Raw genomic sequence first — 15,430 nt, forward strand, 5'->3', positions numbered from 1 at the left:
TAGAATAGCTAAAAGGTGCTGAATATGAATGAATATATCTATCAAAGATTTTTTTTTTTTTTTTAAATCCCTTAGATACTCTCCCACTCCCTATAAAATACACTGGTGGTAAATAAATGACAGACAACAATCTAAAAACCGAGAAATACATTTATTTCAAGATATATTTTTGAGTCCTCCTCAGTTTCTAGATTGTTGTCTACTAAACTTTCACAAGTCTCCAAACCTTTCCTCTTGGACCAATGTGATGGAACAGAGATGCACATAACCATGTCCCCTTGGTATAATATATCCTAGTTCAGTGTGACTGCAGGGTGACATAGAAAGGGTGATTGGTCTGTGCCATCAGAAACATGTGTTTGCATTCCTCTGCCTCCTAATAAAATTATATGGGTAATTTGTGTGGGAGTCTTCAAAAAGTGCTAGAATAAAGTTGCAGCATTTAAACCTATTAAAATGTTGGTCAGTTAGGAAGAGGAACGCAAATGCTTGAAATTGCCGAGTTGCACATTCAAGAGGCAGATAATGTAAGGTCATACAATATTAAAAAATATCTTATAAAACCTGATGAACCCTCTAAAAAATATAGAATACAAAATAGATTGTTTTTAGAGAATTACACAAAAAATAAAACACAGTATTTAGACTGTTCACCCTGAACAAACTAATCTTCCCACTTTTCCACACTTTAGGCTCTGCCTGACTAATATAAAAAAAAGAGATTATTAAAAGCTTACAGGACTGATATTTTTAGCACAGAGAAGCCACAAATGAATATATTGCACTAACAAATACTATCAGCATGTGAACCTCCATTCCAGGGGTAGGCAACCTTCAGCACACCAGATGTTGTTGACTTCATCTCCCATGATGCCTTGCCAGCCTTATGGCTCAGAGAAAATTATGGGAGATGTAATACACAACACCTGAAGTGCAAAAGGTTGCCTACCACTGCTCTTTTCCATGCTGATAACATAGAGAAGGATAGAAACATTGTTCCAAAGTCCCACATTTCATGACATCATTGCTGGCCAATGAAGACTCACTGTGAATAACCCCATCAGTGATGTTTTGAAAGTCAGATGTTCTTTAGCATCCCTAAATCCAAGTTACATATTAGCTTTTATACGAACTTTATGATCGATCACCATTCTCTCTCCAAAACGGTCAACTGACGTGTGCAGTCATTAATATACCTAGTGCAGAACATATACCTAATCTATAGCAGCTCTAGAATCAATACTGTTAACAAGGCATGAAAATAAGAAAATTATATCTACAGAATTATAATACATAGTGGTTACACAACCCACATATTTCAGTCTTTCTCAATTAATTCTTTGAATTTTAACAGTCTTAATTAGTTATGGTACATGTTTGACGTCTAGTTCTCTTGTTATCTAACCTGTCTTAAAATATGTAGGCTTTAAACATTATTAGAACATAATAACTGATCCAGCTTTCCCTGAGTGACTTCTGACATTGTGTGTGAATTGTTAACATACGTGTTAGATTATAAAATTGTCAATGGGATTGTACAGAGTATCCGTTAAAATTGTGGAAAGAATGAAGGTAATTAAAATCCTTCGACGAGGTTCTCTTGGTGTAGTACTTCCCGAGTTAGTAGCAGTCCATTCTAGGTGAAGGTAGATGAGGTTCATTGAAATGTTAAGACCAAGATTGTTTTTTCGAGCTATTGGCGAGACATTGATGACAACACTACAGTGGACATGCCAAACGGGGCCATGTATGCATTTGTCAAACCCTGGATTCCAATCAGCAGGTAGCGGCATCCAGTTCGGACTGCTTTGCCAACGTTCTATGAACAAACAGAATATAAAATTAAAGTTTACATGCAAGAGAAGTACAAAGATCAGTTGAACATAAAAAAAAAAAAAAAAAAAAAAAAGATTGTTTGATCTGCAATCAATACAGTCTTGTGGCAAAACCTAGCCACTTCAGATGATAGAACTGTGGCTCTAAAGGTTGCCCTACACACTGCTGCCATATTGTGTTTAAATGTAATTTGCTTTCTGTATTGAACCGTATGATTACCTGTATTCCTATAGCATTCGTATGCTGGCAGCCGAAAGCCGCTAGCATTTACCTGGTTGTTTCACGAACAGCAACTTTACCGGCTGTTCGTGAAACAAATTAAGTACCGAAACCCAAGCCCACACACTGAGGGTCGTGTGGCACCAATTAACAGATTACAACATTGTTGCAATCGGTAGTTAAGTGCTTTCCTGGGTGGCCGTCGTTCAACTACCGACCACGCGGTGGTCGGCCATCTTGGATCCTTTGTCTCCCCAGCGGTGTTTTGTCATCGAGTGCCTGGAACTGAAAACGGCTACTCGACGGCACGAACACCACTGTACTTCCAGGCCGTTCAGGAGCTCCGGTCTTCCCCTATTGTGGTTCCCCATCGGTGTTCGGTACTTTCAGACGACTTTAGTAATAAAGTGTATTTCGTGCGGCATTCGGTTGTTTTAGCTGGGATCTGAGCGATACTCTCACGAAATGTGCACTCAGACCCCAGCTATCTACCGAACATCCGTCCGTGCAAATAAAGTGAATATTATGGAAGTTATAGATTTTCATGTGAATTGCTGGTTCTGCTGCACGGAGGGATAATCCACTTAATGGTGTATTTCAGTGGGAGTGTCCCTCTCGCGCAGCAGTGCCTGATGGGAGAAATGCTCCAAATGTTAAGTCCCCCATGTAGTCCCCTACTGTATTACCCCTGCTATGTCAGTAAGGAAACCCCTTGCATGGGGACTTGCATAAATACGGGAAGCTGTGAATAAAGATGTCAGTTGACTCCCAGAACTGTGTTTCGTCCGGTTACTGGGGGATTTGGGATATTGCCTTACTTTTCAGCGCTTGACTGTGGTTTACCTATTGTACCAGCGCAGATCGTGGATTTTACTATTGCAGCTCCGCTACAAGTCTGCTTTATATACAAATGTTGCAAGTGAAAATAGAAGTGAATATTTACAGCTTGGAAAGAGACCTACACATATACAGAGACATTGTAACTACTTCCCCCTAATATGTGTGTGTGTTTGTGTATATATGTATATACATACATACGGTAAGCACGCTCCTAACTTATAAAGTAGACTGTTTCTAAGCATCCTGTGCCCTCATGTGGTTCGTCTGTGTCCCAATCGCTCATTTATACTGTCTTGTGCAATTTTCTGTTTTTTTTTGGTCTGGCATTCCTGACCCAGATTTTTTCTTCTATTACCTGAAAGTCTAGAATTATTTGATCCAATATCTAAACTCTCATATCATGGCCCCTCTATCTTAAACGCTGCTAGTTCTCCACCTCTCCAGTAGCCAATCAGACATTCGCTCTCCTTTGCAAGTTACTGGGCCTGCTGTACAAGCTGAATATACACTTTGCAAATAAATTGAAAAATATAAAATAAATAAAAAAAATAGAGTCATTAAGTACCAGCGATTTTTAACAGCTCATTAAAATGTCACTTATAAGCAACAATGGAAATACAGCATCTAGTGAAAGATACAGAACAAACAAAGCAGGTACCCCAAATAAAAGTGAAACACATCCAACATGCAATTTGGATAGGAGCATCAGATGTCACGCTCAGCCTATTATGCTCCCAATAAGGACAACATGTATACGACTAATGAAAAATGGGAATTTCTGCTTAGTGACATCTGGAATACAAGAAGGACTGCCTGTGGAGAAAGTAAAAGTCAAACCATTCCAAAGCGGAACACTTGGCACCATAACCACTACAAACACAAATAGTTGTATGTAGGGTGTTCATATTTGCATGATGCATATCATTTATTTTCTGAGTCAGGATTCTATGCATTGAGAAAATGTCAGAGTTCATAAAAAAAACACAAAAAACATTTGCTGTATGGCTACTTTTTTCTGGATAATCTATATTCTAATGAAAGTACATTTAAATAATTACGTTTAGATGATCCATATTTTTTTAAAGTAAATATGCCTTGGGGTAGGTCTGAGTAAACATGTTTTATTTCAGTTGGCATTTTCCCCAAGATCAAGAGTATTCTTTGCATTGACTTCTCCAAGATGAGTTTAGGAAGTTGTACCTGATGACTCTGGACTAGTGATGTCGCGGACATAAAATTTTCGGTTCGCGAACGGCGAACGCGAACTTCCGCAAACGTTCGCGAACCGGGCGAAACGCCATAGACTTCAATGGGCAGGCGAATTTTAAAACCCACAGGGACTCTTTCTGGCCACAATAGTGATGGAAAAGTTGTTTTCAAGGGGACTAACACCTGGACTGTGGCATGCCGGAGGGGGATCCATGGCAAAACTCCCATGGAAAATTACACAGTTGATGCAGAGTCTGATTTTAATCCATAAAGGGCATAAATCACCTAAATCAATAAACATTCCTAAATCACAATGGATATGGATTGACACCTGACATATGACATATCGACACCTTGACATATGGATTGACACCTGTCCTCAGAGACCCTGATACACACTGACACACAGCAGAATAGGGACTGTTCCCCCTACATAGGGTCACTTGGCAGATATGGATTGACACCTGTCCTCAGAGACCCTGATACACACTGACACACAGCAGAATAGGGACTGTTCCCCCTACATAGGGTCACTTGGCAGATATGGATTGACACCTATCCTAAGGATCCCTGATACACACTGACACCGAGCAGAATAGGGACTGTTCCCCCTACATAGGGTCACTTGGCAGATATGGATTGAGACCTATCCTAAGGATCCCTGATACACACTGACACAGAGCAGAATTGGGACTGTTCCCCCTACATAGGGTCACTTGGCAGATATGGATTGACACCTGTCCTCAGGGACCCTGATACACACTGGGGGGGGGACCTACTGTCCTCACCCCCCAGCCCCCACCCCTGCGCGGTGGGTGGGGGCCATGAAAATAATGAGGGGGGGGACCTACTGTACTCCCCCCGGCCCCCACCCCTGTGCGGTGGGTGGGGGCCCTAAAAATAATGAGGGGGGGACCTACTGTCCTCCCCTCGGGCCCCCACCCCTGAGTGGTGGGTGGGGGCCCTAAATAAAAATCCCCCCCCCAATCAAAGGTGACTAGGGGTCCCCAAGCCCCTAGTCACCCACCCCCCCACCCCAAAAGAAGTTACCCCCTACCTACCCCCCTCACCCTAAAAAATAGTGAGGGGGGAATAAAATAACTAACCTGTAAAGAAAAATTCAACTTACCATTTGACGTCTTCTTTTTTCAGCCCCCAAAAAGGCCAAATAAAAAGCCATAAGAACCGACGCAATTTAAAAAAAAAAAAAAAAAAAACTAGCGCAAAAAAATAATAATCCATCTTCACCCATGGAGGGCTCCGCGCAGACTGAGCTCTGCAAGGGGAAGGCTTATAAAGCATTGCCACGCCCTGCAATTAGGCTAAGAACACTCTGATTGGCTGATTTAAGCCAATCAGAGTGCTCTTTGTCATTTTATACAGCGTGGGAAAATTCTAAAGAACTTTCCCACGCTGTGTAAAATGACACAGAGCACTCTGATTGGTTAGATTCCAAGCCCACCAATCAGAGTGCTCTTTGTCATTTTACACAGCGTGGGAAAAGTCCAAAGAACTTTCCCACGCTGTGTAAAATGACAGAGAGCACTGTGATTGGTGGGCTTGGAATCTAATTAATCAGAGTGCTCTGTGTCATTTTACACAGCGTGGGAAAATTCTTTAGAATTTTCCCACGCTGTGTAAAATGACAAAGAACACTCTGATTGGCTTAAACCAGCCAATCAGTGTTCTTAGCCTAATTGCAGGGCGTGGCAAGGCTTTATAAGCCTTCCCCCGCCCTGCAGAGCTCAGTCTGCGCGGAGCCCTCCATGGGTGAAGATGGATTATTATTTTTTGCAATCGTTTTTTTTTGTTTTTGTTTTTTTTTTAAATTGCGTCGGTTCTTATGGCTTTTTATTTGGCCTTTTTTGGGGGCTGAAAAAAGAAGATTTTAGAAAAAAAGAAGATTTTAGAAAAAAAGAAGACGTCAAATGGTAAGTTGAATTTTTCTTTCCAGGTTAGTTATTTTATTCCCCCCTCACTATTTTTTAGGGAGAGGGGGGTAGGTGGGGGTAACTTCTTTTGGGGTGGGGGGGTGGGTGACTAGGGGCTTGGGGAACCCTAGTCACCTTTGACTGGGGGGGGGATTTTTATTTAGGGCCCCCACCCACCACTCAGGGGTGGGGGAAGGGGAGGACAGTAGGTCCCCCCCTTATTGTTTTTTTTAGGGCCCCCTCCCACTGCTCATGGGTGGGGGCCAGGGGGGAGGACAGTAGGTCCCCCCCACATTATTTTTATGGCCCCCACCCACCGCGCAGGGGTGGGGGCGGGGGGGAGGACAGTTGGTCCCCCCCAGTGTGTATCAGGGTCCCTGACGACAGGTGTCAATCCATATCTGCCAAGTGACCCTATGTAGGGGGAACAGTCCCTATTCTGCTCTGTGTCAGTGTGTATCAGGGATCCTTAGGATAGGTGTCAATCCATATCTGCCAAGTGACCCTATGTAGGGGGAACAGTCCCTTTTCTGCTCTGTGTCAGTGTGTATCAGGGATCCTTAGGATAGGTGTCAATCCATGTCTGCCACGTGACCCTATGTAAGGGGAACAGTCCCTTTTCTGCTCTGTGTCAGTGTCTATCAGGGATCCTTAGGATAGGTGTCAATCCATATCTGCCAAGTGACCCTATGTGGGGGGAACAGTCCCTATTCTGCTCTGTGTCAGTGTCTGGGGGGAGTATCTGCAATAATATAGAGTGTCTGGCGGGAGTGTCTGCAGTAACACAGGGTGTCTGGCGGGAGTGTCTGCAGTAACACAGGGTGTCTGGCGGGAGTGTCTGCAGTAACACAGGGTGTCTGGAGGGAGTGTCTGCAGTAACACAGGGTGTCTGGAGGGAGTATCTGCAGTAACACAGGGTGTCTGGAGGGAGTATCTGCAGTAACACAGGGTGTCTGGAGGGAGTATCTGCAGTAACACAGGGTGTCTGGAGGGAGTGTCTGCAGTAACACAGGGTGTCTGGAGGGAGTATCTGCAGTAACACAGAGTGTCTGGAGGGAGTATCTGCAGTAACACAGAGTGTCTGGAGGGAGTATCTGCAGTAACACAGAGTGTCTGGAGGGAGTATCTACAGTAACACAGAGTGTCTGGAGGTAGTATCTACAGTAACACAGAGTGTCTGGAGGGAGTATCTACAGTAACACAGAGTGTCTGGAGGGAGTATCTACAGTAACACAGAGTGTCTGGAGGGAGTATCTACAGTAACACAGAGTGTCTGGAGGGAGTACCTGCAGTAACACAGAGTGTCTGGAGGGAGTACCTGCAGTAACACAGAGTGTCTGGGGGGAGTATCTGCAGTAACACAGAGTGTCTGGAGGGAGTATCTACAGTAACACAGAGTGTCTGGAGGGAGTACCTGCAGTAACACAGAGTGTCTGGAGGGAGTACCTGCAGTAACACAGAGTGTCTGGAGGGAGTACCTGCAGTAACACAGAGTGTCTGGGGGGAGTATCTGCAGTAACACAGAGTGTCTGGGGGGAGTATCTGCAGTAACACAGAGTGTCTGGGGGGAGTATCTGCAGTAACACAGAGTGTCTGGAGGGAGTATCTGCAGTAACACAGAGTGTCTGGAGGGAGTATCTGCAGTAACACAGAGTGTCTGGGGGGAGTATCTGCAGTAACACAGAGTGTCTGGGGGGAGTATCTGCAGTAACACAGAGTGTCTGGGGGGAGTATCTGCAGTAACACAGAGTGTCTGGGGGGAGTATCTGCAGTAACACAGAGTGTCTGGGGGGAGTATCTGCAGTAACACAGAGTGTCTGGAGGGAGTATCTGCAGTAACACAGAGTGTCTGGAGGGAGTATCTGCAGTAACACAGAGTGTCTGGAGGGAGTATCTGCAGTAACACAGAGTGTCTGGAGGGAGTATCTGCAGTAACACAGAGTGTCTGGAGGGAGTATCTGCAGTAACACAGAGTGTCTGGGGGGAGTATCTGCAGTAATACAGAGTGTCTGGGGGGAGTATCTGCTTGTAACATTTATATGCACTGAAAAAATAATAATAATAATAATAAATTGGAAAAAAAAAAATGAATGCAGCTTCCGAATGAATCTAAAATGGATGCTGTCCAGGAGGTGGGAGGGTCTGGAAGGGAGGGTCTGCTGCTGATTGGCTGGAATGTGTCTGCTGAATCTGAGGTATAGGGTCAAAGTTTACTCAATGATGACGAATAGGGGGCGGACCGAACATCGCATATGTTCGCCCGCCGCCGCGAACGCGAACACACTATGTTCGCCAGGAACTATTCGCCAGCGAACCGTCCGGGACATCACTACTCTGGACAATGTTATTTGACATGAATATTTAGTTTGTTTTCTTAATGAAATGCATCCAGCTGGCCTTGACCATCTGACTCTTGTTGTAAATAATAATCTATGGTTTAAATGATGCTGGAGGAGAAATAAACGCACTATGGCAAGATACTTCTGGTCAGCTTGACATAGGACACATTACATGGAAATTAATATTTTATTTGTGTCTAGTGGATTTCTTCAAATTAAATAATGTTATCCTATCCAAGTGCGGCACTACTCACTGCAGGTAATGGGGACTAACAGGGCTTTGGTTTGGACTAATTTTGTTTAGTTTATGTTGGTTTTGTATTAACTATTGTAATGGTTATTAACGCAGAATCATACATTTTATACGTATACATAACACCTTAAAGGGACACTATAGTCACCAGAACAACTACAGGAATTTGTTCTGGTGAGTAGAATCATTACCTTCAGGCTTTTTGCTGTTAACACTGTCTTTTTAGAGAAAATGCAGTGTTTACATTACTGCCTAGTGATAAATCCACTGGCCACTCCTCGGATGGCTGCTATAGGTGCTTCCTGGGGCAGTGCTGCAGAGTAAGCAGCACTGCCATTCAGTGTCTCCACCCTCTGCATGCAGACACTAAAATTTCCTCATAGAGATTCAATTCATCTCTATGAGGAGATGCTGATTGGCCAGGGCTGTGTTTGACTTGTGCTGGCTCTGCCCCTAATCTGCCTCCTTGACAGTCTCAGCCAATCCTATGGGGAAGCATTGTTATTGGTTCAAACCACCACTTTTGATGATGTCAGCAGACAGGGGTAGGTCAGAGGCACACAGGGGAAAACTTAAATACAAATAAAATTTTACTATATTTAGGGGGGAAGGGTGGGGGGCCAGGAGGGCTAGATGGTGGTTTTAACTCTATAGGGTCAGGGATCTATGTTTGTGTTCCTTATCCTATAGTGCTCCTTTAACCCCTTCAGGACGGAGTCAATAGTGCACGTTCTGATCAAAACAAAACGTAAACAAAAACTAGAATTTACGCTATATGTCTGTTCACCCGTAGTTCCCCTCTTTCAAATTATATGCACCCACACTTATTATATATCATTTTGTTCAGGAGAAACAGGGCTTTAATCTATCATTAACTATTCATATATGGAACATAATTTATTATGAATAAAATTAAAAAAAATGTGAGAAAATAAGATTTTTTTTTACATTTGCATTTCCGTCTGACATTTTAACTGTGAATGTCATAACACTGTTAGGTTTTACTACAAAAAATGCACAGATTTGTAATCAGCAATGTCTCACGAGTACAACAGTACCGCCCATTAACAGGTTTTATGTTGTTTTGGAAAGTTACAGGGTCAAATATAGAACATCCCATTTTTAAATTGAAATTTTCCAGATTAGTAATGTTACTTTTGAGACGGTGTGGTAGCCCAGGAATGAGAATTACCCCCATAATGGCATAGCATTTGAAAAAGTAGACAAGCCAAGGTATTGAAAGTGGGGTATGTTTAGTCTTTTTTAGTAGCCACTTAGTCACAAACACTGGCCAAAGTTAGCGTTCATATTTGTTTTTGTGTGAAAAAAGCAAAAAACGAATATTTGGCTAGTGTTTGTGACTAAGTGGCTACTAAGAAAGACTGGACATACCCCACTTGCAATACCTCGGGTTGTCTACTTTTGCAAATGGTATGCCATCATGGGGGTAATTCTCATTCCTGGGCTACCATACGCTCTCAAAGGCAACATAACCAATCTGGCAAATTTCAATGTCAAAAAAATGAAATGCAAGCCTTATATGTGACTCTCTAACTTTCCAAAACACCATGAAACCTGTACATGGGGGGTACTGTTATTCTCGGGAGACTTCACTAAACACAAATATTAGTGTTTTGAAACAGTAAAACATATTACAACAATAATATAGTCCATAGAAGTGCAGTTTGTTTGTAAAAAAATGCAAAAAACGTCACTTTTACTTAAAATATCATCGTTGTAATACAATTTACCAGTTTGAAACACTAATATTTGAGTTCAGCGAAGTCTCCCGAGTAAAACAGTACCCCCATGTACAAGTTTTATGGTGTCTTGGAGAGTTACAGGGTCAAATATAGTGCTTGCAAATTAAATTCTCTGCCCTTTCTCCCTGTGTTGTCAGGTATGTCAATCAAATGTTAATTAATCAGATCACCTAATTATGTTAAAAGATTACTTAAATATACAAGTAGAATTTTAATATATATGCATTTATAGGTATTTAAATTCTACGTGTATACTAATGTAATCTTTTATGTAATTATATGTATTTATCTATATATATTTATTTGCGGTTATTTGCATTTTATATATAGATAGATATATATAGAATGTCATTCTAAGTGTATTTTGTTACCAATATATATATATATTAATAACAAAACACAGTTAGAATGAAATTACATATGTATATATAATTTATATTACATTTTGTTTCAATATTTTATTTATTAATTTTATTATTTTATTTATTTATTATTGTAATTATACGTATTTATATATATAATATATGTGTATATATCTATTATATATATAATATATGTATATTATATATATGTAACGTCATTCTAAGTGTATTTTAATACTAATATATGTACTTATATTAGTATTAAAATACACTATGTATGACGTTAAATATATATAAATATATTTATTTTATTTTATAACCTGTCTAATATTTTATTTTACACTACCTACCAGCAGGGGGACTGTCTAATATTTTAGACAGCCTCCCTGCTGGCAGATTCACAGCCAGCTATAGGGGGCCATGTGATCGTTCTTGAGAGCGATCACATGGCCCCCAGGGGCCTGATTTGCCGTGGGGGGGCTGCCTGGGCTGTCAGGCAGTCCTCCCGAAGCGGAGCGCCGGGTAGGTGAGTATCCCAGGTGCTCCAGGGCTCAAAGCCGTTACGACGTTCCATGCCGCCGCAATGGCTTTAAAGCCCACTAAATGCGGGACGGCATGGAACGCCGTAACGGCGTTAACGGGTTAAAGCATGCCAGGAAACGTGGGCATCTGAGATTGCTTTTGCCTGGTCTGTCATTGGCAAACACCAAAACTTCCAATTTACAAAATAATACTGTTTTTTGACAAAACTAGTTTAACTGCTCTGACAATTACTGGATGACGAATTTATTATGCCCAGAAATCTGCATGCACACTAATATTTGCTCTCTTATCTACACTTCTTGACCATTTTTGTCGAACCCTTGTTTTATAACCCTGATAAATAAATCTTATAGTGTGTGCGGACTCATATAATGAAGTCATAGTTTGTGCTGCAACTTATCAGCTAAACACCTTTTGACCTACAGAGTCAAGAATCTGTTAACTATGAACTTTTCTGCAAAGTCCAAACTGATTACCGTATATACTTGAGTATAAGTCGAGTTTTTCAGCACATTTTTTGTGCTGAAAAACCCCAACTCGGCTTATACTCGAGTCACTGTCTGAATTATGGCAATTTACATTGCCATAATACAGACTGGGGGCTGCAGAGCGTTTACTTACCTCTCCTGCAGCTCCTGTCAGCTCCCTTCTCCTCCGCGCCGGTCCGTTCAGCACCTCTGTCAGCTCCCAGTGTAAGTCTCGCGAGAGCCGTGGGGTCATAGTGCGGCTCTTGCGAGATTTACAGTGTGAGCTGACAGAAGAGCTGCACAGACCGGCGCGGAGGAGAAGGGAGCTGACAGGAGCTGCAGGAGAGGTAAGTGCTCTCTGACAGCCCTCCTTCTCCCCCCCCCACTGAACTGCCAATGCCACTGGACCAACAGGGAGTGAGAGCCCCCCTCCCTGCCATGTATCAAGCAGGAAGGGGGGACGAAAAAAATGATAATAATAATAAAATAAAATATTAAAAATAATAATATAAAAAAAAAATAACAATTATTATAATTAAAAAATAATAAAAATGCCCACCCCCCACCAAGGCTCTGCATCACACTCTGCATCACACACACACACTGCACTCATATACACACACTGCACTCATACACACACACTGCATTCATATACACACACACTATAAATACAAATTCAATTAATATAATTTTTTTAGGATCTAATTTAATTTAGAAATTTACCAGTAGCTGCTGCATTACCCACCCTAGTCTTATACTCGAGTCAATATGTTTTCCCATTTTTGGGGGGTAAAATTAGGGGCCTCGGCTTATATTCGGGTCGGCTTATACTCGAGTATATACAGTAACCCGTGTTTTGCCCATTTCCTTTGTCAACGTGTTTTTTAGTGGTATAAATTGCTTAATGATTACACAAAAGAAATTATTTTGTGAGTGTGAAAAATATAAAATATATTATCAAAGCCACAATGGAAAAAAATGTACTTCCAGGGACTTTTACTACTATTTAAAGGGACACTATAGTCACCAACACAGCTTTAGCTTAATGAAGCCGTGTTGCTGTACAGATCATGTCTCTGCCATTTGGGAGTTACATCACCTCCCCTGCCTGTGACACTGCCTGCATGAAAACGAAATGGTTTTATTTTCAATCAGATGTTACTTACTTTAAAAGGTTTTATCTCCTGCTCTGTAAATCAGTGGCGTAATAAGGGGGTCAAGCCCAGATGCAACTAGTTAGAGGGGTGCCAATGGCTGTGACCTGCATACCTTCTATATATTCACACTGTATACCCCCATATACTGCTACACTCTATATATTCATACTGTATACCCCCATATGCTGCTACACTCTATATATTCATACTGTATACCCCCATATACTGCTACACTCTATATATTCACACTGTATACCCCCATATACTGCTACACTCTATATATTCACACTGTATACCCCCATCTACTGCTCCACTCTATATATTCATACTGTATACCCCCATATACTGCTACACTCTATATATTCACACTGTATACCCCCATATACTGCTACACTCTATATATTCACACTGTATACCCCCATATACTGCTACACTCTATATATTCACACTGTATACCCCCATATACTGCTACACTCTATATATTCACACTGTATACCCCCATATACTGCTACACTCTATATATTCACACTGTATACCCCCATATACTGCTATACTCTATATATTCACACTGTATACCCCATATACTGCTACACTCTATATATTCATACTGTATACCCCCATATACTGCTACACTCTATATATTCACACTGTATACCCCCATATACTGCTACACTCTATATATTCATACTGTATACCCCCATATACTGCTACACTCTATATATTCACACTGTATACCCCCATATACTGCTACACTCTATATATTCACACTGTATACCCCCATATACTGCTACACTCTATATATTCACACTGTATACCCCCATATACTGCTATACTCTATATATTCATACTGTATACCCCCACATACTGCTATACTCTTTATATTCACACTGTATACCCCCACCTACTGCTACACTCTATATATTCCCACTGTATACCCCCATATACTGCTACACTCTATATATTCACACTGTATACCCCCATATACTGCTATACTCTATATATTCACACTGTATACCCCCATATACTGCTACACTCTATATATTCATACTGTATACCCCCATATACTGCTACACTCTATATATTCATACTGTATACCCCATACACTGCTACACTCTATATATTCATACTGTATACCCCCATATACTGCTACACTCTATATATTCACACTGTATACCCCCATATACTGCTACACTCTATATATTCACACTGTATACCCCCATATACTGCTACACTCTATATATTCACACTGTATACCCCCATATACTGCTATACTCTATATATTCACACTGTATACCCCCATATACTGCTACACTCTATATATTCATACTGTATACCCCCATATACTGCTACACTCTATATATTCATACTGTATACCCCATACACTGCTACACTCTATATATTCATACTGTATACCCCCATATACTGCTACACTCTATATATTCACACTGTATACCCCCATATACTGCTATACTGATATATATACACACACTATAATGGAGAATATTCTATACATTGTTACACTGTATACATTCAATGTATAAATCTCAAGGTTCAGTGTTGTTTCCTTCCCACCTAGTAGTTGCCCCTGTGGTCAATACCCTGTCCCCCCTGTACCCGGCACCCTGTCCCCCTTTTTCCCCCTGTACCCGCCCCGGCACCCTGTCCCCCTTTTCCCCCCTGTACCCGGCACCCTGTCCCCCCTTTTCCCCCTGCACCCTGCTCACCTTTGCATATTTCTTGGCTTTCTGCTTCCTCTTGTACTGTTTGTCCTCCTTGCTCTCAGTCTCCTCTGCCCCTTCCTCCAGGGGGTCATACCTGTCTGGCAGGGGGGACAGGTGCACCTTCTTCCTGCTCCTGTTCTTTTTACCTTTCTGAGACTTGCCTTGTTTGGGCTGAGCAGGGGGGTCCTGCTTGTCCTTCTCCTGTAATGGTGTCCCCGGATCCTCGTCGGGGGGCAGTTTTCCGTATTTCTTTTTCCATTTGCGTTTGATCTTGGACCCCCCAGCCATAGTGCTCAGCCTGCTCCCTGCCCAGCTCACTGTGACTGCTCTGGGCAGGTAAATAACCAGAATGCCTGGACTTTGCTTCCCTGTGTGTTGGAATGCTGTTTGACTCTACCCTCCCACCCAGAGGTCGTTTTGGAGAACTGCAGTGTCTGCATTCCACCCTGTACTCCCTGTCCCTGGTGGCTGGTCTTTTTCCTGTCCCTCCCTGCTGGTTGTAAGACAGCAAGCATTGTTCTGCAGCACAGTGGGGTTCACACTTGTCACATTGTTTTGTCTCTAGTTCTGGAAGCCTAGGTTTATTTACAGACCACTGGGCAGGATATCCCCCTCCCTTCCAAGGATTGTGTTTTTTAGCACTAAAAAGATTACTAATGTTTTCTCAATAAGACCCCCTTAACCCATGGTATGCCAATGGTCTAGATCTGTTTACTTCTTTGCAGGATGTCTAGCTCTAATCATTTTCAGATAGATTAAGCATGTAGTTTAAAAAACATACAAACAAAAA

At 41.8% G+C, this 15,430-nt stretch overlaps 1 protein-coding gene across 1 annotated transcript; it reads right to left on the reverse strand.

Annotated features, from left to right (window-relative positions):
• Positions 1 to 709: 709 nt before the first annotated feature.
• Positions 710 to 15,007, reverse strand: C2H1orf115 (chromosome 2 C1orf115 homolog). The gene is made up of 2 exons (XM_063443809.1): positions 14,644 to 15,007; positions 710 to 1,819 (listed from the first exon to the last, which is right to left on the reverse strand). Exons 1-2 carry the CDS (start codon positions 14,926 to 14,928, stop codon positions 1,694 to 1,696), a joined length of 411 nt encoding a protein of 136 aa, XP_063299879.1. The 5' UTR covers positions 14,929 to 15,007; the 3' UTR covers positions 710 to 1,693.
• Between the last annotated feature and the right edge of the window lie 423 nt (positions 15,008 to 15,430).

The sequence above is a fragment of the Pelobates fuscus genome, chromosome 2, assembly GCF_036172605.1.
Source record: "Pelobates fuscus isolate aPelFus1 chromosome 2, aPelFus1.pri, whole genome shotgun sequence".
Taxonomy (NCBI): Eukaryota; Metazoa; Chordata; class Amphibia; order Anura; family Pelobatidae; genus Pelobates; species Pelobates fuscus.

Excerpts from the sequence above, each read along its gene's own strand:
- C2H1orf115 (XM_063443809.1), bottom strand. The coding sequence starts at position 14,928 with ATGGCTGGGGGGTCCAAGATCAAACGCAAATGGAAAAAGAAATACGGA. Across the intron at positions 1,820-14,643 it reads AAGCCAAGAAATATGCAAAG|AACGTTGGCAAAGCAGTCCG; the intron begins GTGAGCAGGGTG and ends GTTTGTTCATAG.